The sequence below is a fragment of the Sarcophilus harrisii genome, chromosome 5 (genome assembly GCF_902635505.1).
Source record: "Sarcophilus harrisii chromosome 5, mSarHar1.11, whole genome shotgun sequence".
Classification (NCBI taxonomy): Eukaryota; Metazoa; Chordata; class Mammalia; order Dasyuromorphia; family Dasyuridae; genus Sarcophilus; species Sarcophilus harrisii.
In genome coordinates, this window is record NC_045430.1 from 116,105,273 (window position 1) to 116,131,701 (window position 26,429).

The following is a 26,429-nucleotide window of genomic DNA, read 5'->3' on the forward strand; positions in this document are numbered from 1 at the left end:
AACATAACATCATATACATATAGAAGTTGCTGTAGAAATTTAGGGGATCTGTGGAATTAGGGGGAAAGAAGAAGATTAAGAGGGAGGTCATATTCAAAGAGAAATTAGTCATAAGCAAAAAATTAATTTTTGGACATCAGAGCATGAAAGGAAGAGATGAAGCAAAGAACTGGAACTAAGAGAATGCTAGCTTTAGAATTATCTTCAACAGGATGCTAAGAATATTTTAATTTATGTAAGACTCTTTTCTAGTTTTTATCTCCTTTAAGAGATATTTCAGTAGGATCTGTGGATCAAAAGATATGGGTTGTCTAAACACATTCTTAAAAATATAATTCCAAATTTCTTTCTAGAATAGATGAAGTAAATCACAGCTCAACTAATGAGTATGCTGTTCTTCTCATATGTCTTTTCCTTTGTTTGGTCATTTTTCCAGTTTTCTAGATGAAAAGTGAAATCTCAATTGTTTGATTTGCATTTATTTTCTTAGTAAATTGAAGCAATGTTTCATATGACTTTTAATATTTTACAATTCTTCTTTTAACACCTGCTTATTCATATCCCTTGACTATTTATTCATTGGCGAATGACCTTTGCCCTTATAATTTGTTCATTCAGCTATTGGATATCCATTTTCATCAAAGATTCTTGGGTTGGGGGGGAAGATTATTTTTTCCACAATCACCTATATTTCTTATCCTAGCTACAGTGAAATTTTGTGAAAAAGCTTTTCCAACTTTCAGTCACAATTTCTGATTGCCTTTTTCTCTTATTTAGCTTAAAAAAAAAAACTGTCCCTTCTGTAATGGCTATGGTAATAGCTTCCTTTAAATGTTGTCTATTGGGTTCCTTCCTCTTCAGCTTTATGGAACTTTTCTTAGGAGAAAAGTTATAGGTATTTAGGAGAAAAGTTATAGGCTCTCCAAGCCTCACATTGATAAAATTCTTAACATTTAAGCAAATATTGACAAACAGAAGCCTAACAATCATAACTTTCAAAGCGAAATGGTTAAAACAACAAAATGGGGAGGGGGGATAATGAATAAGAAAGCAAATATAAATATTATAATGTATATATGTACAATAGTATGTATACAAATATATGCATATATGTATAAATACTTGGAGTTTCCACTGAGCATCCATGCCATAATTATTACACACATATATGTATAAATATATGCATATATACATTTATGTATTATGTATGAATATTATATGTATGTTTATATACATATATACACAAAATTATATGTGCATGATTAATTGTCTCAACATTTAAGTATTGCCAGAAAAACAATAGATAAGGACTGAATGAATCTTTCATTTCACTGATAAAAATAATATATATATTGGTGGTTTGGGGGAATTCAAATTAAGTTACAATCATGTAGAATTCCTACAACTGGAAGGCTGAGAGATTTTCTATATTTGCTCTATCCATTATAGGTAATGGGCTAAATGTGTAGATGTTGAGTAAAAGCTCAAAGTATTTCAGTTGACTATTCTTACTGGGTTTTTGTTTTTTTTTTATGTTAAGCATTTAGCTGTAATTATTCCTTACTTAGACTAAATTTCTTTTTTCTGAATTTTTAAAGTTACTGTAGTTTAAAGAAAGCAACCATGCTACTCTCCTAACAGTCTTGAAGACTATCAATTGCCCACATTTTAAGAAATTTTAAGCATATTTTTGAATTATTTCTAATTTTCTAACATAAAAATAATATTTCTTTAAAAATATACAAGGTACATGATAGAGCATTTACAAATTTAAGGAGAAATCTTATTCTTAGAAAAGAGATATTTAACAAAGAATTATTTCTACTGTCTACATTATGTACATATCTGAATTTAAACATGAACACTTTTTAAACATTTACCTTTCTTTTATCCATCACTGTAAACTGTTTTTGGTAAAGGTTACTATAAATGATTTTTTTTAGTCATTTTCAAAAAAAAAAAACCTTTTCTCCTTTACATTATTTGCATTTTAATAATTGTCACTTTTGTCTTAGTCTCTCCCCTAGGAGACTTGATCATTTGATTTTACTTTTATTTTCATGATTTCTCACTACTCTGTCCTGTACTCACTTCTTTCTTTAGGAAGAATATTGATAGGCACTGAGGTTGCATTTAAGTTGTATTACTATTTCCCTAATTCATCATTTCCATGCTAATGACATGAGAACTCATTAAACCTTTGAAAATTCATATAAGAAGCAGTTATTCTGCTGTTCTACCTAGACGTAAAATTATAAGTTTTGATATATACATTACTTGCACAAAACACCCTGTATCTGCTATGTTAATATTTGCTGATGTGTTAATGTAATAATGACCCATCTTCTTCTGCTCTTTATTAGGTACTTTCTATCTATAGGGATGGAAATCAATGACAGTCTCTCTGTGCTGTCTGATGTCAGAGCTGAGAAAGGTGTGAAGGGTATATAAAAGCAGTATTACTAGCTAGCAAAGGGATGGGGGGGATTACTGGATGCAAGCTTGGAATTACTTCGTGTATCTTTCTTGCCAGCAAAAAGAGAGTTTTTCTGATTTCTTCAGTCCCTTAAGCAGTAAAAGGTAAAGAATTTCTATTTCTGAGATTTAAAGTTTGTACTTATTTGGGGTAGTTGAAGAGATGGGGTGGTATTTTTTATCATTTATTCATGGAAAAGTTTAAAGGAAGATGATCCATAATTTCAAATGCTCAAAGATATTTTGGAAAAGCAAAGAAGAGAGATAAGAAAAATTTAATTTCATTTATGCAAAAAGAATATGAATTGAAGGACTATTGCAATTGGAATTGTGGTCCTCCCTAAATACAAAGTTTGATTGGATTTTTTTTTAAACCGATCTATGATTTGGGATGTCAATGGGGTCAGAGTTGCAAGGAATACTTAATTTCTTTTCTAACTCATTCTTTCCAAAAAATATAGGAAGAAGCAATGTGCAATCTAAAGCTGCCAGTTGTCCTTATTGTGCTCTCTGTTGCTTTAAGCTATCTGGAGGCTACACCTATTGATAGGTTGGTAACTTTCTAGCACTTATTTTTTAAAGCTTGAGAAATCCATTATGTAATACTGCCATTGGGTTCTGAATGATAAATCTTGCCTAAGAACAATACCAAAAGCTTTTGAATTGTGCTTCGTATTCTGTGTTCTTTAAAGATTAATGTCAGTGGCTGATGATCTCTCGGATGGAACTTCTGACAGGCAGGAATGGATATTGCCAATTCGGTCAGGAAATACACTGTTGGAAATTAGAGGGACAGTGCCTGAAAATGAAGCAGGAAACACTAAAAGGTATTCCTTTAGCTTCTCTTATGTTATTGATTCAAAAAGCAGACTTGAGATGTAGAAATTTTGAACTAGGGAGAGTTAAATATTATACATATTTTGTATCAGATCTTTTACTTGTTAAGTTCTGTTGAAGGGGTTCCAGTAATTGCCAAAATACTTAAATCTACTCCTGGGAAGTAAAACATATAGACATATCCAAGAGACAAGTTACATCTTTAAGAAGTTAAATTTGAAGAACAAATATGGAAAGCCAGATGTTGGCACTAGATGAGAATTATTGGGGGAGTATTTTATTTCTAACAAAAATTAGTCTATATTATTTCTTTTTTAAATAATAAAAATTCACATCAATATTCCTTGAAAATAAAACCTAGCTCTGTTCTAGGAATAGGAATAGGAACTGATACAAGGATTCCCCAGTGAAGAAATTCCCTCTATCAAATGCAGGCTAGCACCATCTCTCCAACTCAGAATCTTAATCTGCAAGAGCTCTATATAGTTAAAGAGTAACTTTAAATGGCACATATTATTATTCCATGACATGATACATATTTTTAAAGATGTGTTATTACTTAACCACTATTTTTAAGACTAAGCCTCAAGTTCAAATGACAACTCCTAATTTTTCTTTTTTTAAAAAAGGGATTTGTTTGAAAAATATAATCTCTATACCACAGATCCATTGTAATCAAAGTATCATAAAGTTACATTAAGAAAATTTATTTGAGTTTATATTAACTTTGCCTTTACGTGGTTCTAAAAAGGTGGACTAAACATACCTTACAAAATAGAGAACAATCAAATTTGCTTTTGCAATGAAATCAGTGATTTGAAAATATAATAGTTGCTATATAGAATTATAGAACTACATTTCCTTTTATATATATATATATATATATATAAACATTTCTAAGTCACTAATGTGCCATATCAAGCAGTAGGAACTGACATATTCATTTGTCATGCTGTAACTTACCTGGTTTACAGAGTGCTCTCAGAACTATGACTAGCTCTCAATTATGTTTTTCACAGATAAAAATAACTCTAAAACTGACATGAAGTTCTTCTTAAGCAGCAACACAATGACATAATGATGGGAAAATTAGCTGTATTACTTAGTATTTTTGTCTATATCTTGAATCATTTAGTTCATTAGACTGTAGACATTTCCTGAGCACATTTATGAAATATGACTCTACATAGCTTTGTTTGTTATTATATATCTTTCATTTGGAGATAGAATGGTTACCTAGTTCCTAAAATTCTTTGTCCTCAAATAATATGGGTACTAGTTTCAGTCTCTTGATTTTAAACTATCACCTAGTATATAAGCTTTAAAAAAAAATCTAGAATTTTGCCTTTAATTAACATAGTTGAAATCACATTTTTGTTTGTTTAAAGAACAAGGCTTTAGTCATATTAAGTTTTTTTTTAATTTGCAACAAGATATTATTTAAAGCCAAGACAATATTAATAATCAAACCCAACAGTAATTCACCAGCTTTCTTTTGAAAAATCAATCATTTTCATTTTTTATTTTTCTATTCATTAAAATTTATAATTTAGGCTATTTATATTGTAAATCTATAAGGACATGAAAATCAAATAAAATCAAAACATGTAAAAGGTAAAGATTTGCACTATGCATTTGCCTAACTATAGACTTGGATTGGAGACTACTAGATTAGAGACTTGTTTCAAGCAAGTTAATAGTATCACTTTGAATGATTTATTGAATGATTGATTTTCATAATCCTTATGTGTAAAATGTGAGTTTGGACCAGAAGGTGTCTGATATATGATTCAGTGTGGCTTTTTCCAGCTTTATTTCAATCTTCCAACAACATGCAGATAATTCAATTTAAACTTGGAGGGTGACAAAATAGCTCATAAAGTATGCAAATCTTTGTTCATCTTCTAGTTTACTGATTTCAGCATATGAAATAATATGTCTTAATTGTATTCACCCTTGGATAGGACAAATTGAATATAGAAAAAGAGTAGTACAGCAAGAAAAATGGACTGAAACTTTGAGATGGAGAAATTTTTATATTAGATGCTCACAAAAACTTCAGATTAAAATAACCAAGAGTATTTTTTCTTTCAATTCACTTACAGCTTATAACTCAATTTCATGTATCCCAAATGTAGTGTGACATAAATGGATAGCCTGGTAGATAAATTGATCTATCTGGTCTATAAATTAGGATATTAAAAAATGGTGATGAAATTAACTCTAGTAGGATATTTTTGACCATCTTTATGTCATGATAGTAAGTTATTTGTTAACCTTACTGAAATTGATAGTATATGCTCAATCGAAATAACTTCAAATACAAGACAATTCTGTGTTATCAAGAAATCATACTGTTTCTTCTTAAGGTTAATGTTACCTTTTGTTAAATATGGCTTTAATTTTTATAAGTTGAAAATTAACAACATACATCTCTTCTTCTTCAATAGAATATTAGTTCACTGGGAGCAGGAAATATTTTGTTTTTTATCTTTGTAATCATAGTGCCTAGCATTATATCTGCCAAATAGTAGGCACTTAATAAAATCTTGATAACTGATTGGTTGATTCTTAAGTTGATATTCCTAAACAAAGTTAGATATTCTTAAAATAATGCCTTTTTTATCCATTCTCCCACTTGATTAATATCTCCTAGACATTTTGCCTATAAAATTAATTCATTTTTCTCCTCTGCAAGTTTAGCTAAGGGCATATCTCCTTTTGAAATTTTCTAATAGTCATTTAATTTAAAGCTATCTCAGATGCTTTGAAAATTGCCTATTCAAAGTATTTAGAACAAATTGCTCTTACTCCCAGTCCTCAGGAAAAAATATAAGCTTGTTTCTGCTAGAAGGAAAGGTCTTAGTGGCCTCAGAATTTAAAATGATTTTCTAAGTATTCAGTCTTCAGAAACAGACTTTTAAGATTATAAACTATACCAAAATTATATCTAAATTATAAAAATGAATCAGGAAATCATATTCTTAATTTGACCACTATTGGAGAGAATTTGACCAAATTAAGTAATTTGGAGATAGAATCTAAATTATATTGATCAAGATGAATGAATGGATGAATGAATGAAAGATATAGCATTTATTAACCACTTACTATGTATTAGGCACTGTGCTAAGTACTGGAGATACAAATTCAATCAAGATTGTTCCCTACCTAAAGAAGTTTACATTCTAATGGAAAAAGACAGCATAAAAAGGAGAACAATTAAGATCCTGGGAAACTTAAATGGCAGTATGGCTTGGAAATGTCCTGAAAGTGAGCTAGAGATCTGATTCTGGCAAGATTAGATAAAAGATCATATATCAGAGCTCAGCATTACAGAGGAAAATGGAATTTCCTACTCCCTCAGAACTTTAGATTCTGTCCCTTGAAGACTGGGCTCTTTTAGGCGAACTTTGTCTTTATATTGGTCAGAACAACATTTAGACATCACTTTCTGGCCATTTCCAAAACACATCACCTGAACTTCAGCCATTATCCTCACCATAAGCCCTATCAAATTGTTTTGTCTGTGAGACAGACAGATAAAAATAGATGTAGGACAAGATACTTTATTATTAATAGTTTTATTAGTGCCTTTCATTTTTATATCATATTAATTTTTCCTTAAGACTACACTTACATTTAGCCCCAATCTCCCATTGAATGCAAAGTTATCAAAATAAGACACATTAAATAAAGACTACAGACAAAAAAACTGCATTTGTCCTTCTTAAATTGTAGTCCCTATATTTCTCCTGTGAAGAAGACATCTTTCTTTATCAGTTCCCTAGGACCAAGATGGAACATGATATTGTAGTTGAAACTTAAATCTTTAGATACCATTGAAACACTCAAGTTATCCCTACAAATGGAATGTAACTTATAGAAATAAGCAAAACAACTATGGTGCTTTCTTTGACCAATCCCACTGGTCAGTGTCAACTGGTCAAGCTACATCTATCAGTCAGTTTACCAACCATCTGTGACTAAGTAGTTCAAACTTACAAGAGTTGCCAGAGTCACAAAGAGATAAGTGATTTGCATAGGATCATATATCTAATAAATGTCTGGCCCAGTTCTTTCTGAATCCAATTCTAGCACTCCATTCAACACAAAAAAAATAAAAAATAATACACAAAAATACCACTTCTGAAGTAAAAATTGTTTACTTGATCTAAAGTTCCCTTGATGGTTCATATTCATAAACAACCATATAGTTTAACTCACCATTTTATTTCAAGGATTGGGTAGTCAAAACATTTCAACATTTGCCTTGTTAGCACCTGGTGATTGACCTACAAAATTTAAAATATGGTATTTTTGGAGGAGAAGATGATATTTTTTACCTTTGTATCTATTCCGGTATTATATTAAAAGCATGTTAGAATTTTTTTTAAAGTTGCTTTTGATAATTTTATCCATTGTAATTATTTCAGCTGTAAGTCAGAGGAAAACAAAATCTATAACAACTAGCATTGTCTGCCTAAGCTATAATATTATTTTATATCTTTTCCAGGCTACTAGAGACATTCTGCTGAATAGTAATATGACATATAAAAAGTCTTTTAGAAATAGCATTAAACCATTAAAAACATACTCTATAACTTTTTTTTCAAGAGCCATGTAGGTGGGAGGATGATAGTAATGTTCATGTTCTTATGTTAAGAGTAAAATAATTCCTACAAGTCAGAATGCCTGAACAGGTAGAAAACTGATTTTTCATAAGGTTTTACAAGAGTTAAAATATCTATATCCAATGATCTCAAATTTACAAAAGCCAAGTAATTCATTTGATTGACTTTAATTTAACATTTCATAATTATTTTATAGACTTTTTAAGCTATAAGTAAGTTTGAAATAAAAAAGTACTTGAAGAAGGTAAGTCAAAGTCGCTTTTTTAAAAAAAAGATTTTAGAATCAATTGTTAATGGACATACAGAGAAAGTGTTGGGAAATGTGATCTTGATTAGTAATGATATAAAGAATAAAATTAGCTATATTTTTTTTACAATGCCCTCACCAAAAATCTAAGTTTACAAGATGCCATAATACACAATATTTTAAAATTGAAAACAAAAATTAGTGGCTGATGTGAAAATTGAATAATAGAAGACCTGATTTCCTTATTCTAAGTTTTAACATTTTTTTGTTGTTGTTAGTCATCATCTGGAGAAAAGGAAATGTAACACGGCTACATGTGTGACACAGCGCCTGGCTGACTTTCTAGTTCGATCCAACAACAATATTGGAGCAATTTTCTCTCCTACCAATGTGGGATCCAATACATATGGCAAGAGGGATACAATTGGGAAGTTAAGCAGAGAATCTCTGAATTATCTCCAACATTAGGTTATTATATTGCTGTTGTAATTCTGATGAACTTTTCCTATTTCATGTATCATTGTTCTTAGGAATTTCATATGTCACTTTTTGTTTTCTTTTGTGTGTTTATTGATAAGGATTACTCTTTTGTGGTTTGTTTATCTATATAACCTAACACTGTTTGCATTCAATATGAAATTTCTTTGTAGAAAGAAATATATATGTATACATACATTTGTAATTGTTGGCAGTTTTTAATTAAAACATTTGAAAAAGACTTGTAAACCTTTATAGATGAAACTTAAGAACAAAGAAACATAAAGATCTTACTATGTTATGATGCTATTTCAAAAGCAGCAAATCATAAAAAGTTATGCACCTGGAAGATTTAGGCCCTGAAACAATTTTGGAAGCTGTCTCTAAATGCTCAATTATTTGAAAAGAAATAAGATGCTGATTAAAAAGAGAATGAATAAAATTATAAAGCTTCTTTTACTCATTTTAATTTTTTTAAAAATCATATCCCTATCTCAGTTAACTTTTTTAAACCAAGTTATTGCAAGTCCTTGCTTGTTCTATGTGCTTACTCAAAAATCTAAAAGCAGTATGAATACATGAGAGCTTTATTATGAATTAATATCACATTCTCATTGTTAAATGCTTATGTCATTTACTCTGTGTAATATGACTTCAGCAAACTTCTATGACTGTCACATCTTAAATTTCTGTTGTGAAATATGCCTTAGATGACCAAGTTTTCAAAATTTGTGATGGTGGTTTCTTTCTTCTTTTCTTCATGGTTGTGTAAAAGTTGTGTAGAAGGTTTACGCCTTGAATTCAAATAAATAGATTCTGCATAATTTAATAATTGTCATGTTAAATTATTGCACATGGTTTCTTTATACTTAAAAAAAACCTTGTGCTTGACTCTTCCACTCACTCAAAATACTCTCCTATATGTCTTTTTTTTCCCTTTCACAATCAAAAGTTAGGTAGTAGAGAGGTAATTTTATGAATAATTATCCATATCCTGCTCCCTGCCTGTAGATTAGCTCAACCCTCATCTTTTCTAGGTCCTTTATATTCACAAGTTTTTTTTTTTTTCTCTATAGAGGACTCTCAGATTTATATATGCAACCCTAGTCAAAAAAGATGCCAAAAACATATATTCCTAAATTCTACTAAAGTCTGAGTATATCAGTGTCCTGCTCAATAACTTTCAATGACTTCCTATTGCCTCTGACACAAAATTAAAATTCAATTTGACATTTAAAGTTCTATACAATAAGGCCATTGTCTATATTCCAGAATTATTGTATATCAAAACTCCTTCATGAACACTGTTTTAAAGACAGAAGGGCCCACTCACTGTTCTCTAAATTCAATGTTCCTTCTCCCAATTCCATGCCTTTGAACACTGTCCTCATCTTCACCTGACTCTACTAATATGTTATCTCCCATAATAAAACTTTAACTTTTCTCTTTAGATATTAGACTTTCTCTTTCCCCCCTCAAATTATTGCATATATAAGCAGGATGATATACACACAGGGTTATGAAGAGTTCTCTGATTATTTTAATGATCTTACAAGGTGGTGAACTTTTGTCTGAAACCATTAATTTTCCCCACTTTGTTCTCTTTAGAGTACTCTTCAGATGTCCATTTGATATCTTGTAAAGAAAACTGAAAACAATTCCTGCTTAACTTTTCTTAACTAAGAATGCCCTTAATATCATTTGGTTGGCTTGGACCCTTGGAAGTATTAATTATCGTGGAAGAAGCCACTATTTCCAGTAACTTATAAAATGAGACAACAGAACTTTCCACATATGATGGGGGAGCTTCTTTTCATCTTTTACCTTATCCCTCCCCTTTTTTCCCCATAGTGTAAGGTCTAGAGGGAAAAACTGAGGGAGGGGTGGGGAAAAGACTATCTTGAAGTACAAGCACATGGAAGTTGTGGATGCTTGATGACAGTTTTTTCACCAAGTCAGCTGAGAGGAGAGTTCCTGAAAAAAGTTCCTCAAACCAGATATCAGCAGCTATGGCAAGGGAAGAAACATATGTTCATGTGGCCAAAGAGAAGCATTCATAGACAATGTCCTTAGCCTCATGTCTAGACAAAGAAGAATTTTATTATTTATTAAATAGTGTGATTCCAGAATCTAGCCTTCTAGCCAGAGAAAGGATATTTCTTGAACAGCACCATTTTAGAAGCTTCCCCAAGAATAACCTTAAATTTAAAAGTTTAAGTATATTGACTTCTGGAGAGAGAAAGAAAGTTTCTAAGCAGTGTGCCTTTTAGAAAGAAAAGAGAATCACCTACATGCTTCCCCTCAGCCTGCAAGCTGATAAAACAACAAGGAACTGAAACCACGATTTAAAAAAAAAGAAAAGAAAAAAAGAAAGAAAGAAAATGTGTTCTTCCCCATTACCACTATAAACTGTTTGGAGAATGGAAGGTCATAGGAAGGAAATTCCATATCCAGAATGCTAAAACATGTTTTCACTCTTGAAAGAGTCCAAACCAAATGGTGAAGTTATAAATCTGGAAGAGACTGAAGAAGAGATTTTGTGAAAGAATAAGGGATTCACTTGAATGTCAAGTTGTTTCCCTGCTGCCACTCTAAAGCTGATTTTCCTCTTTAAGGAATTCAAATCATGGGGTGATGCTGACCCATAACAGAGAAAGAAAAATTTTGCTGATTGCATATGGGATACCATCAAGTCTAATCAACAAGCATTTATTAATAACTTGTGTGGCACTATGCTAAGCAATGGAAACATAAAGTCAAAAATAGTTCCTATCTTCAAAAAATTCATAATAAGATGGACTTGAACAAGATTTTTACAGAAGGTATGATTTTAATTGATTTTAGTTGAGATTTTAGTTGAGATTTCAATGAAGCCAATAAATTCTGTCAGAGATGGGAAAAAAGCATTTCAGGCATAGGAGACAATCAGTGAAAATGCCTGATGGTTGTGGATTGTGTGAGTCCCTTGTGGGAGAAACAGTAAAAAGACCAGTGTAATTGGGTCATAAGAATGTATGGAGAAGAATATGATATAAGAAGACTGGAAAATATAGGAAATTCTTTCATGTTTGTATAGAAATTGAATTCCTGGTCACCCACATTTGTAAAAACGTGGATATGAGTATATCTGTAGAGTTTTCAAAATAAACTCTAGGTAAGCACATACGAACCAGGATAATATGATTTTTGATGAAATTTCAAGGATCAATCCAGAGCTTGGAGAGGAGGCAGAGGATGAGAGTGGGGATGGAGAGCCAGGTCATGCTTATATGATGCATCTGCTGCACAACTATCACCATCACCACCCTAGTATAAAAAAAATTGCAAGTATTACATGCATATAGCAAGACCTGCGTTCATTTAACCTCACTAATTCTTAATAGACTTGTTTTGGCCTTGTTGTAACAATTGTTTTCAGAAATGATACTTTTTCTTGGTCAGTACCTGGAGATGCAGACCACCTCACAATTCTAGGGTGATATACTAATATATACACTACTGTATGATAATGTATGTAATCACTAATATATGATTTTCTATCTATAGAAGTAAGGCTAAGTGAATCAAATTCCTAAGTAATATTTGATCCATTTATTATTTATTTTATTCTAAAATGGCCATTTATAACCCTTTTTTGAGAAGATTACTTCCTAAGCAGAAGAAATACTTCTATTAGATAAATTGCATTATAACCCTTTCAATTTGAAAGTTTTGAATTGTTTTATTTTAAGCATGTCATCTTCTTTGCAATTATTGCAACAAATCTTACTGGGAAGACTTTCCTCTTAATCCTTTTCTATAAAGATAACTATTTCTAAAGTAACTCTCAGGATAATTACTAGAACCTGAACTGAGCAAGCCACCCACCCTAAGCTAACAGCTTCCTCTCAAAGTTACTGAATGTGACATCTGTAGGCAAATTATGAGGAACTACATAGCATAGACTTCTAACCCAGAGAACAGCTATGTGTGTCTAAGACTGTTAAAGATGTTGAAAAAAATAATTATGAATTAAAAATGCTATCCAAATAGTATATCTCAAATCTTCAAATTCAAATCATCAATGGGACTTTACTTATAACCTATGTCAAAAGTTTGTTTTTTTCCCTACATAAACAAGAGCAATCCAGTCTCAAGTCATACTCCTACCAAAAACATTTACCCAAAGACATTACTAATGAAATATATAGTCTTGGCAAAGGACACTACTGCTAAAAAGTCATTACTATTCAACTTCCACAGAGTTGATGAGAAATAGATTTATCAAAAGCCCAAAAGAATACCAGAGACAATAATGACTGAATGTCTCTCTATCATCTTAGAACTCCTCTAGCTTCATGTATACTTTGATTAGTCCTACTTAACTCCCATATTGCACTGATAGTTACCATATAAACATTCATTTAGAAAACAATCATTGCTAAAGATTCAAGATATAGCAGAAGACTGATCACCTCGCTAGCCTCTGATATAAACCCCTCAAAATCAGAAAAAAGAGGTAATGAAATTTAATATTTATCCCAGGAACTATTATCAGTAATTTAAATAAGTAACTACAGTCAGTGACTTTCTGGTTGTATCAAATTTTCCACATTTGCTGTAACTTCAATAGCTTCAAAAAACTTCATGTAGATTTCAAAGTTTCTTAATTTATAATCATGATGCAGTTTCATAACTAGAAGAGTTTAATAGAATATGCCAGAGAATATTTCCATGAACTCCAGTGTTACCATACCTTAAAAAAGAAAAGAATGTAATCTAATAATCCACTATTCACTGTTACTGATATTCTGATTTTATGCTGTGAATCAACATCAACCTAAAAGAAAATTATAAAAGGCTTCACATAGATCAGTCTTAAGTGGTTGTCTATGCACCCAATATCTTCTCAGAGTAATCCATATACTTCTTTGAAAAAATGATTTGGAGTCACAATCAGAATTTCCCAGGACCTAGCACCTTGCACTTTAAAGGACCAAAGAGGCTGGAATTTGACATTCTGAAAGACAAAGGAACTTGGATTACAGCCAAAAATCAATTACCCAGCAAAATTAAGCATTGTCTTTCAGGGGAAAAGAAGAATATTTGATGAAACAGGTGAACATCCCTTTCTGATAAAAAAAGACCAGAGCTGAACAGAAAATTTGATCTTCAAATACAGAACTCAAAAGAAGAATAAAAAAAGAAAAAAATAACTTTCTTTTAAAAGTTAAAAAGCTTACATCCCTATATGGGAAGATGATGTTGAACTCTTGAGATCTGTATCTCTGTTTTGGTGCAGGGTATAATTGATTTTATTCTGATGATATAAAAAAGAAACTAGAGGAAGACAGGGGATTCTACTGAAAGAAGAGGAAAATGAAGTTAAAATGGGATAAATTATATCTCATGGAGAGGCAAAAAAGACCTATAATCAAGGGAAAGAAGGGAGGGGGATGAGCATTGTGTTAATCTTACTGTCATTAGATTCAACTCAAAGAGAGAATATCAGACATATTTAGCTTCACAGAGAAACTTGTCCCACCCTGTAGGAAAGTAGGAGGGAAAAGGGGAAAGGAAAGGGAGAGACTAATAAAAGGGAGAACAGAAGTAGAAGAAAGTTTAAAGAAAAGGGGAAGGGCTATTTGAGGGAGGTAGTAGTCAGAAGCAAAATACTGAGGGAAAAGGAGAAAGGGAAAAAGAAAAGTATAACTTGGGGAAAACAAGATGGCAGGAAATACAGAATTAGTAATTTTAACCATTAATGTGAATGGGATGAACTCTCCCATAAAACGGAAGTGAATAGCAGACTACTGTAGTAAAAGCCAGAATTCTACAATATGTTGTTTACAAGAAACACATTTAAGGCAGAGTGATACATTCAGAGTAAAGGGGAAAAGCTGGAGCAGAATCGAATCTCCTTCAGCTAAAATTAAAAAAAAAAAAAAGCAGGAGTAATGATCCTGATCTCAGATCAAGCAAAAGCAAAAATAGATCTAACTAAAAGAGATAAGGAAGGAAACTACATTTTGCTAAAGAGTATCATAGATAATGAAGTCATATCAATACTAAACATTTATGCACCAAATAGTATAGTATCCAAATACCTACAGGATAATTCAAGGGAGATGCAAGAAAAATTAGACAGCAAAACCATATGAGTAGGGGATCTCAACCTTGCTTTCTCAGAATTAGATAAATCAAATCACAAAATAAAGAAAAAAGACATTAAGGAAGTAAATAGGATTCTAGAAAACTGAGATATGATAGATCTTTAGGAAAAAGTTGAATGAACTAAGAAAGGAATAGACTTTTTTTCTGGGCAGTACATGGGACCTATACAAAAATTGACCATGTATTAGGGCATGAAAACCTCAAAATCAAATGCAGAGAAGCAGAAATGGTAAATACATTTTTTCAGATCATGATACAATAAAAATTGCATGCAATAAAAGGCCAGAGGAAAATAGACCAAAAATTAATTGGAAACTATTTAATCTAATCCTAAAGAATGAGTGGGGGAAACAACAAATCATAGACATAATCAATAATTTCATCCAAGAAAATGACAATAATTCAACAACATACCAAAATTTTGGGGATGCAGCCAAAGCTTGTTCTCATGGGAAGCTTTATATCTCTAGATGCTTATTTGCATAAAATAGAGAAAGATAAGATCAATGAATTGGGCATGCAACTAAAACAGCTAGAAAAAGAACAAATTTAAAACTCCTAACTAAATACCAAATTTGAAATTCTGAAAATAAAAGGGAAAATTTGAAGTAATAAAATGATTTAATTAACAAACAAAAAAAATGATTTGGAATATATGTGTGTGTGTGCATATATATACATGCGTATATAAAGTTGCTACATATTGGGATATATCAATGAGTTGATAGATATGGTCAATATATATATGAAATATATGTGTGTATATATATGTATATACATATATGTAAAATTTCATTATCATTTTACATTTAAAATTTACAATGATTCAAAGGATTCTGGGAAGGTGGCAGAATAGGTCAGAAAATCCCTAGCTTTCTAGATTTCCTTCTCAAACTAAAAAAAATGTGCCTCAGAGCAAAGTAGAATTAAAAAAAAAAAAAAAGACTGGGATAGAGCTGAAATATGATGTGATTATAAAAGGTAAAAGGAACTAGAAAAAGATAAATAAAATTAGGAAAAGGTAAAGTAATTACAAATAAGGTTTGAGAGCAAGAATGGACATGGAGAAATTAGATCTTCACGATAAGAAGGATATAGCACCTTCCAAAAGCTATTTAAAAATGAGAGGGAAAGGGAATAGAATAAAGTGAATTATAGAAAGGTGTGTAAATTAATGGGATTGGGATAAAATATGTAGATTAATGGAAAAGGGATAAAGAGGGAGGGGAAAGGTGGGAGCAGAAGATCTGGGAAGTCTTCCTGAGGGAAAGAAAGATAAGTAATAGCAAGGCAAAATAGCAGGTAGAAGTAGAAGAGTTAGCAGGAATAAAAAACAAAAGATAATGTGTGTCTATGTATGTATGTATCTGTGTGAATGTCCATGTGTGTATGCATGTGTTTATATGTATGTGTGTATATATATATATATGTAATTTAGAATTTTCTTCTTTCATCTGATTCTTCAAAGAAGGTTTATTTGTTGAATATCAACATATTGTACTAGCAGTAAAAAAAAAAAAAGAAAAAGAAAAAAAAAAAGAAATAAACAAAAAAGGGAAAGTTTTCTGACCTGGAGGGTTTTATGATTAAGGGAATATTTGTATATGCTCCTATGATATTGGGGAAAGAAGAAACAGAAACATTGTTTCCCCACTACCACACAAAGCATTGAGAGAAGTCTATAAAATAGATTATTGTTCCAACTTTGGGAAGAGACAGGAGTTTTTATGCTGTCACTGAGTACCTTGTAGAATTTATTTTCTGAAAATGACTTGGCATTTACTGCAGATAACTCCAAGTAGATAATGAATGATGTAATTTTGCCATGTAATTCATCAAATTACTTGGCCACTATGGAAGTTACTAACCTATACTGGTGGAGCGCGCTCCTACATCTTTTTTTTTTTTTTCTTTTGGTCCATATCTCTTGTTTTTCAATAGAGGGAACACAAAATGTGAAAATGTTCTTGCTAATGTAGAACAATTCAGCCACAAATTATACTCAGAAAGAGCTACTTGAAGAGGTTAAGTACCCTACCCAGGATCACACAGCCAGTAAGTATAAGAGGCACAATCTAAAAACCAGCTTTTTCTGACTCCAATTCAGCCTTGTATTCATTATGTCATGCTACCTCTCTTTCACACCTTACATTGGTAAAATCACACACCCAAATCAAAAATAAATCAATTTTTGGATGACCAACACTGTAAGGAATTTAAAAGAATAAAGTTTCAAAATTATCCCAGTGCTAGCCAGATCAAAACTGACAGAATGGAATTTAATAAGAAAATATAAAGACTTGTATTTGCATTAAGAAAAGACAATGATACTCTATAAATACAAGACCAAGGAAACTTAACTTGACAACTGTCCACGTGAAAAACTCTTGGATATTTCATTTGAACACAAGTTCAAAGTGAGCCACTTATGTGATATGGCTTCTTAAAAAAAATAATTCTCTCATACTAATACCCTGAGATTTGGCAAATACTAAACACTGAACTGCATTGGTAAGAGTGACCCACTATCAAAGATAAATATCAATAACTATTTTTTACCCTTAAATTATTACTTAACTAAAAAGTATATTCCTAGTCTTTCTCCTGGCTCAAAATCATCAGCATTAGCATCATTAACAAATATTTGTTGTTAAATGTGCTAAGCACTGTGCTAAGAAAAGTAGAAACAAAGTGTCTGCCCTCAAGGAGCTTATTTTTTAAATATATTGTCTTGTGACTTGATAAGCTACATTCTACCAGATATGTTCATACTGACTAAATGCTTTCTTCTGCAAAACCAAGAGAAAGGTAAATGCTATCAATTCAAACTGAGCATTAGATACTTCTAACTATGTGACTGAGCAAGTTACTTAACCCTGTTTGCCTCTGTTTTCTTATGTGTCAGTTGAGCTGGAAAAGGAATTGGCAAACCACTCTAATTTAACCAAAAGTTATTTATTAATAATACATTACATTATATGAGCTCAAAAAATATAGTGGGACATAGGTCTATAATAGTTTCCAGAGTGGAAAGCATATGCAGGAAGCCTAGGAAGTTTGTCTGAAAACCCAAAATACATATTGATAATTAGTATAAGTATGCTAGGAGAGAAATAAAAATGCATCCTAAAGCAAAATAAGAGATAGAAATTTAGAGAATAACAACCAAAATTGTTACAAGATGACTAAGTGTATACTGGTAAAATTTTGATAGCGTTTTTATTGTAGTTTATACCCTGTAGAATGATTCAAGAGAAATCTTCCACAGAAAGTCAATAATATATTAATTATATTATGAAGTTTATTCATAGGAGGAGGTCTTGTTCTCCTTTGGTAACCTGTAAACCAGATCTTTTCTGAGTTTTTCATGCTTAACTGAGTCAATCTGAAAGGGATTCTCATGAGAATAGGTAGAAAGATGCAAAGGCGTGATGTATGAAAACACACTACAGGATCCAGTGGTCTAGAAGCACCCCAGTCCAGCTTTGAATCACTGAGTTTTTGATTTGCAAATCTCTACAAGTTATCTGTACTGTAAAAGGAAATGAAAACTAGAAGATTCTATCCTGGTATACATTGGGTAGAAAAATCACTATAATAAAATATTCTTTTTGTTGCTGGTCAAGAAATTGCTGTGTCATAATTAAGGTCTTAAGGAAAATTCCATGGTGCTTCAACAATTTTTTGTTCCTGGTCGACCTGTGGCGTGAAATACGTTGTGGTTGTATAGAGGCAGCAATGGCAGGTTCTTTAAAAACTGCATACAAAATCTTCACCTTTTTTCAGTTGTGTGGGAGGTGTCAATAACATCCCTAGTGCTTTAGAACCTGCTATTTCTCCATGATGACTGTGGAGAAATGCTTATGAGGTGAAAATAAATGAAGAAAAAAAAGAAAATATTACAGTAATGAATCACAGACCTAAAAGTTGATATATCGTTATTAAACCTGATTCCCTTCTATAGACATAACAGCACTAGAAACTTTCTTTACTAGGCAGAGTAGGAGAAAATCCTCTTTCAGCCCAAGCTTAATAAGGGAAAAGCAACATTCAACTAAGTGTTTTCTTTTACTTATTTATTTATTTTAATTTATTTTTTATTAAAGCTTTTTATTTTTCAAAACATATGCATGGATAATTCTTTGATAATAATCCTTGTAAACCATGCATTCCAACTTTGTCCCCTTTCCCTACCACCCTTCCCTAGATATCAAGTAGTCCAATATATGTTAAATATGATTTTAAAAATATGATTTTAAAAAGTCCAATATATGCATACTTATTTATATAATTATCTTAGCTGCACAAGAAAAATCAAATCAAAAAAATGAGAAAGAAAATAAAATGCAAACAAACAACAACAAAAAGAGTGAAAATGCCATGTTGTGAACTACACTCAGTTCCCACAGTCCTCTCTCTGGGTATAGATGGCTCTCTTCATCACAAGATCATTGGAACTGGTCTGAATCATCTCATTGTTGAAGAGAGCACATCCATCAGAACTGATCATCATATAATCTTGTTGCCATGTACAATGATCTCCTGATTCTGCTCATTTCACTTAGCATCAGTTTATGTAGGTCTCTCCAGATCTCTCTGAAATCATCCTGCTGATCATTTCTTACAGAACAATAATATTCCATAACATTCATATGCCATAATTTATTCAGCCATTTTCCAACTGATGGGTATCCACTCTGTTTCCAATTTCTTGCCACTACAAAAAGGGCTGCCACAAACATTTTTGTACACGTGGGTCCCATTCCCTCCTTTAAGATCTCTTTTTGGGATATAAGCCCAGTAGAAACACTGCTGGGTCAGAGGGTATATGCAGTTTGAGAACTCTTTGGGCATAGTTCCAAAATGCTCTCCAGAATGATTGAATCCATTCACAATTCCACCAACAATATATTAATGTCCCAGTTTTCCCACATCCCTTCCAACATTCATCATTATCTTTTCCTGTCATCTTCAGCTAAGTGTTTTCAATGTATGTACCAGCTTATTGTTCTAAGATAAAATTACTCTGGGAAGTATAGTCTTGCTAAGGAAGTTGTGTTGAAGAATTCTATATGCATGTATTTCTAGACAATTATCCTTCTTCATTGCCAGCCATAACCATTTTTTCATGATTGCCAACATAAGAAGGCATTTTTTTAGAGGCAGCTAAATATCAGTAATATAATGTGTAGAATGCTGGACTTGGAGTGCAAAAGAGTCAAACTTGAATGCCTCATTCCCAGAATAATAGTCTCCCTCCTCATCACCATCTCCTGGGTTCTCTGGCTTCCTTCAAGTCTCAGCTAAAATCTTACTTTCTACAATAAACTTTTCTGGATCCCTTTTAATTTTGTTCTTTGTTCTTTCAATTATTTCAAACTTATCTTGTATCTAAATCATTTATACGTATTTATTTGAATTTTATCTTTCTTAATATACTGAGAGCTCCATGAAAGCAACAGTTATCTTTTATCTTTCTTGCATCCTTAGCACGTTGCAACACATGAGACATAGTAGGTGATTAATAAATAGTTATTGATTAATGTATGATTAATTTACTAGTTGCAGGACCCTAGTCGTTTATATTCTCATGGGTAAAAAGAGGACAATGATATCATCTACCTCATAGGATTGTTATGAGTATTAAATAAGATGTATTTAAGATGCTTTGGAAACCTTAAAATATCATATAAATACTAGTTATTGTTACTAGTGACATCTTCGTTGCATATGTACTTGGACTTACAGGAAAATCCCTAATCTTTTTGCCCTAGGATATAACCACAAATGAATACCTGAGGGGAAATTAGACTCTACCCTAAACCTCAAAAGAAATGTCTATCTAAATTTAATGCAAGTTGTAAATTAGGAACCAAGAGAAATAGAACCCACAGTTTATTGAAAATCCCAAATTACTAACTTGAAAATTAAAAAAGCTTAAAATCCTTGTTTCATAGTTGAAGTTTCAACTTTTTAAATCACTAAACAAAAAAGAAAAGGAAGTAAAAAACTAAGACAAAATTTAGATGACCATTAAATCCTGTATAGTTTATCATACAGGTAACTATTTCAAAGCACTTTGATTTGGCTAAATAGAATACAATGTTCTATCTTCCATCTTAGTGACCTGGCAATTGCCCTTCCTCCTAACCTCATTTTCCAGTCCCTTGAATTGTAATCTTTCCTCACTTCTGACTCTTGGAATTCTTGAAATTTCCTCAAAGTTCAAGTTAGGAATCACCTCCTATTTGAGGTTTTCCTTATTTTTCTTCTTTAAAAAACAGCTTAAAAAAACTAAGTATGAAGAATTAAAATTTACATAGATGAACTGACTGATTTTTTTGCATGATGAATTTTTTGCTACCATTCAGAAATCTCAATTATCCATTCACAAAGACAAGTAAAAGATGTATTAGGGCATTACATTATCCCAAGTAGCCCTATACCCCATTTAGCCCAAAAGACTAGAATCTCCCAAAAACCTCAGCAGTTTCAGAAGTCACCATAAGAATCAACTTTAAAGTACAAGCATAAGTTGAATATGAAGGGATATTATTTTTTTTAATGATGAAATTAAGAAGTGATAGAGAAATATACTGGGAGAAAGGGAAAGAGAGAAGTGGAATTGTGCAAATTATCTGTCATAAAAAAAGAAGCAACAAAAAGCTTTTACAGTGGAGGGGAAGATGCAGAGAATATGGGATATGGAAAGGGGGGGAAGGTGATAAAAGAGAGGGCATATTGGATGAGGGAGTGATCAGTACCAAAACACTTTTGAGTAGGGACAGGATGAAAGGACAGACAGAATAAATGAGGGGAAATAAATAGGAAAAGTAATTGCAAAAAAATTTTCAAAATAAGTTTCTCTAATAAGGCCTTATTTCTCAAATGACCTAAATGTATAAAAAATATTCATAGCAGCTTTCTTCTCAGGGCAGGAAAAAAATGGAAATTGAGGGGAAGCCCATCAATTGGGGAATGGAGCAATAATGTTTGTAATGGAATGTTATTGTTCTATGGAAAATGATAAGCAGGGTGGGTGGGGATAAAGGGAGAGAGTCTAGAATTGAAAGTTTTAAAAACAAATGTAAATTTTTTTTTTTTGAATGTAACTGGGGAAAATACTAAATAAATAAAATTTAAAAGCGAATAAAAATAAAATGAAATATTTTTACTTTAAAAAAAAGAAATCAATTTTAAAGCTGAATTAGTTAGACCATGGCCCCCACCCTCCTAAGCCTAGATCCTATTACACAAGACAGAGTATGTGAGGCTCACCCACACACAGTTTTAATTAGAGCCTTATGCTTAAGATCTCCAACCTTATTAAGGAAATACAGTCCTAATACTACTTTATTCAAACTGAGTAGGCCTGGCTGGTTAATCATTAGAGAATACTTCTGTGCCATTCAATGCTCCTGACCCTAATAACCCAGTGACAACCACCACAGCAAGATCTGTGTCAGAAAACTATGTATAAAGCAAACCAAATGGAAAAGGTGGAGGGGAATGGTGAACATAATAAAAATAAAATATAAATATATTAATCTAACCAGATACACAACCTGTTCCAATATTTACTGTTCACTCATACACAGTGTAACTATACAATGTTTATATAGGATTACTTAAATTATATTCAAAAGATAGCAGGCAGGCCCAAAAACTACTTAATTGCCCCCCTCATATTAACCTCTTCCCTTACCTGTGGAGGCATTCTATCTGTGATTTTGAACACACAGGTGAAAGAAAATTCCACTTTTCTGTATATGTATTTTGATAAGATCCAATTAAGGGATAATGTTGACACTGTATAGGGAGTGCCTTAATTAGAACATTTGTTATTTAGTAGTTTTTAATAGTGTATGATTCTTCATGACCCCAGTAGGAGTTTTCTTGGCAAAGATGCTGGAATAATTTGTCATTTCTTTCTCCAGTTCACTTTTCAGATGAAGAACTAAGGCAAAAAAGTGATTTGCCCAACTAGAAAATGTCTTAGGCCAGATTTGAATTTAGATCTTCTTGACTACAACCAGTGCTCTATCTACTATACTACCCAGCTGCCCCAACTAGAATATAGCAGGGTAATGAGAGTTTAAAGAGATAAGAAGAAGTAGTAAATGGTCAAATTTAGTTTTTCTAGTTATCATGTTTAGCTAAACACAATAAATAGTGTGATAATTTTCTTTAATTTATATCGTCTCTAATCAAGAAAGTCAACTATATAAAGACTATAAATTCTAATTCTAAATAGCTATAATCTATTTTTATCCTTATTCAATATTTAGTGAAGTCCAGAGATGCCTCAACTTTTTTGTGTGCCAAGGACATCTTCGGCAGCATGATCAATTTATGGATTCCTTAGATTATTGTTTTTAAATGCAAAAAAAAAAATAAAATAAAATACATAATACAAAGAAAACCAATTATATTGAAATGTTATGAAAATAGTTTTGGTTTTGTTTTTTAAACAAGTTCACATATTCCAAGTTAATAACTTCTGGTATACTCTATACATTAATTTGGTGCTTCAAGTTACTGCTAAAAATCCCTCTTTCAAGAAGAGGTTTCCCCTGGTTCTAATTAATGTTAGTACCTTCCCCTGAGATTATCTCCAGTTTATCCTGTATATATTTTACTGTACATAATTGTTTGCATGTTGTATTTTCTGATAGATTATGAGTTCCTTTAGGGCAGAGATTATTTTTGCCTTTCTTTGTATCTCCAGATCTTAGCACAATGTCTAATACATAGCAGGTACCCAATAAATGTTTATTAACTTTTCTTCTTTGAATATGAGCAAGTGGTTCAGATTAACTAACAAAAAAAGTGGTATAGCCAATATGCAGAGAGTATTTGGTGTATGATACCAAATGTCATTGTAACTCAAACAAATCCAAGCAGAAATTAGTCTCTTCTTTTTCTCTGATCTTTTCTTTCTGTTCAATATCTGCCTGGATGATAAGCCATAAAATCAGGTAGAGTAAGGTAGCCACCTAGATGTAATAATTCAAAGGGTAATGGACCAAGCTTCGTTTCCAAAATAATAAGCCCCGTGAGATTCCACCATCAGAGATTCATTCCTTTATATCTCAAAGTATTTAGAGGCTTCTGCTAAAATGGAAATATTTTTGAAAAGGCAAACACCTTAAGCTGTTGCCCACAAACAAACAAAACTAATCTTAAACAATACCTTATCAAGGATTAAATAATAGTGAACAGACAGTAAAGCTGTAAACATTCACTACAATTCTAGGATAAATATTAGGTTGAAAATTATAATATTAAAGAGCACTGCCTTTTTATTACTTTAACATTTGGTTTCACTTTTGTACAAAGATTCCAAACTTTAAAATCAACTTCTCTAGTAAAGCAGGAAGAGAAGGTTTGCTAGAAAGAAAAACTGGTGAAATACAGAAACCATTGAAAGTATTGGCTTCCATTGATAAATGGTCAAAGGATATGAACAGACAATTCTCAGATGAAGAAATTGAAACTATTTCTAGCCATATGAAAATATGCTCCAAATCATTATTAATCAGAGAAATACAAATTAAGACAACTCTGAGATACCACTACACACTTCTCAGATTGGCTAGAATGACAGGGAAAGATAATGATGAATGTTGGAGAGGATGTGGGAAAACAGGGACACTGATACATTGTTGGTGGAATTGTGAACACATACAGCCATTCTGGAGAGCAATTTGTTACTATGCTCAAAAAGTTATCAAACTGTGCATACCCTTTAATCCAGCAGTGTTTCTACTAGGCTTATACCCCAAAGAGATACTAAAGAAGGGAAAGGGACCTATATGTGCCAAAATGTTTGTGGCAGCCCTGTTTATAGTGGCTAGAAGCTGGAAAATGAATGGATGCCCATCAATTGAAGAATGGTTGAGTAAATTGTGGTATATGAATGTTATGGAATATTATTGTTCTGTAAGAAATGACTAGCAGGATGAATACAGAGAGGCTTGGAGAAACTTACATAAACTGATGCTGAGTGAAATGAGCAGAACCAGATCATTATATACCTCAACAATGATACTGTATTTGATTCATTGTTGGTGGAGTTGTGAACGAATCCAACCATTTTGGAGAGTAGTTTGGAACTATGCTCAAAAAGTTATCAAACTGTGCATACCCTTTGATCCAGCAGTGTTACTACTGGATTATATCCCAAAGAGATTATAAAGAAGGGAAAGGGACCTGTATGTGCACGAATGTTTGTGGCAGCCCTTTTTGTAGTGGCTAGAAACTGGAAACTGAATGGATGTCCATCAGTTGGAGAATGGCTGAATAAATTGTGGTATATGAAAATTATGGAATATTACTGTTCTGTAAGAAATGACCAACAGGATGATTTCAGAAAGGCCTTGAGAGACTTACACGAACTGATGCTAAGTGAAATGAGCAGGACCAGGAGATCATTATATACTTCAACAACAATACTAGATGATGACTAGTCCTGATGGATCAGGCCATCCTCAGCAACAAGATCAACCAAATCATTTCTAATGGAGCAGTAATGAACTGAACTAACTATACCCAGAAAAAGAACTCTGGGAGATGACTAAAACCATTACATTGAATTCCCAGTCCCTATATTTATGCACACCTGCATCTTTGATTTCCTTCACAAGCTAATTGTACAATAATTCAGAGTCTGATTCTTTTTGTACAGCAAAATAATGTTTTGGTCATGTATACTTATTGTGTATCTAAGTTATATTTTAATATATTTAACATCTACTGGTCATCCTGCCATTTAGGGAGGGGTGGGGGTAAGAGGTGAAAAATTGGAACAAGAGGTTTGGCAATTGTTAATGCTGTAAAGTTACCCATGTATATATCCTGTAAATTAAAGGCTATTAAATAAAAAAAAAAAAAAAAAAAAAAACAGAAGTTCATTAATATTTGTCACAGAATGGATTATCAGTCAGTTCTAGAAATTATATTGTTTTACTTCTGCTGTCCTTTCAGACTCATTTACTATTATTTTGTTTGATAAGTAAAAAATTAAAAAAAAATAAACATTTCATTCTTAAAAAAAAAAAAAAAAAAAACAATGATACTGTATGAGGATGTATTCTGATGGAAGTGGATTTCTTTGACAAAGAGATGTAACTCAGTTTCAATTGATCAATGATGGACAGAAGCAGCTACACCCACAGAAAGAACATTGGGAAATGAATGTAAACTGCTTGCATTTTTGTTTTTCTTCCCAGGTTATTTCTACCTTCTGAATCCAATTCTCCCTGTGCAACAAGAGAACTGTCCGGTTCTGCACACATATATTGTATCTAGGATATACTGTAACCTATTTAACATGTATAGGACCACTTGCCATCTTCGGGAGGGGAAAATTGGAACAGAAGTGAATGGAAGGGATAATGTTGTAAAAATTTACCCTGGCATGGGTTCTGTCAATAAAAAGGTATTTTTAAAAAATTTTAAAAAGAGAAAGTATTGGCTTCCAAATTATATTTAATTATTGAAAAGATACTTTTCTTCTTTATCATTTTAAATGACACATGACTAGCAGAAGAACCTCTTCAACATAACTATTTTAAGACTTAATTCATTATAGACACTTCAGTTAC

The 26,429-nt window shown here is 32.0% G+C and overlaps 1 protein-coding gene across 1 annotated transcript; it reads left to right on the forward strand.

Annotated features, from left to right (window-relative positions):
* Positions 1-2,945: 2,945 nt before the first annotated feature.
* Positions 2,946-8,733, forward strand: IAPP (islet amyloid polypeptide). Its single transcript, XM_031940903.1, has 2 exons — positions 2,946-3,025; positions 8,472-8,733. The coding sequence occupies exons 1-2, from the start codon at positions 2,946-2,948 to the stop codon at positions 8,659-8,661; spliced, it is 270 nt and encodes an 89-aa protein (XP_031796763.1). The 3' UTR covers positions 8,662-8,733.
* Positions 8,734-26,429: the final 17,696 nt, after the last annotated feature.

What these genes read in the sequence shown, in the direction of transcription:
- IAPP (XM_031940903.1), top strand. Translation starts at nt 2,946, where the DNA reads ATGTGCAATCTAAAGCTGCCAGTTGTCCTTATTGTGCTCTCTGTTGCT. An exon ending in GAGGCTACACCTATTGATAG is followed by an intron (nt 3,026 to 8,471) that starts GTTGGTAACTTT and finishes TGTTGTTGTTAG; the next exon opens with TCATCATCTGGAGAAAAGGA.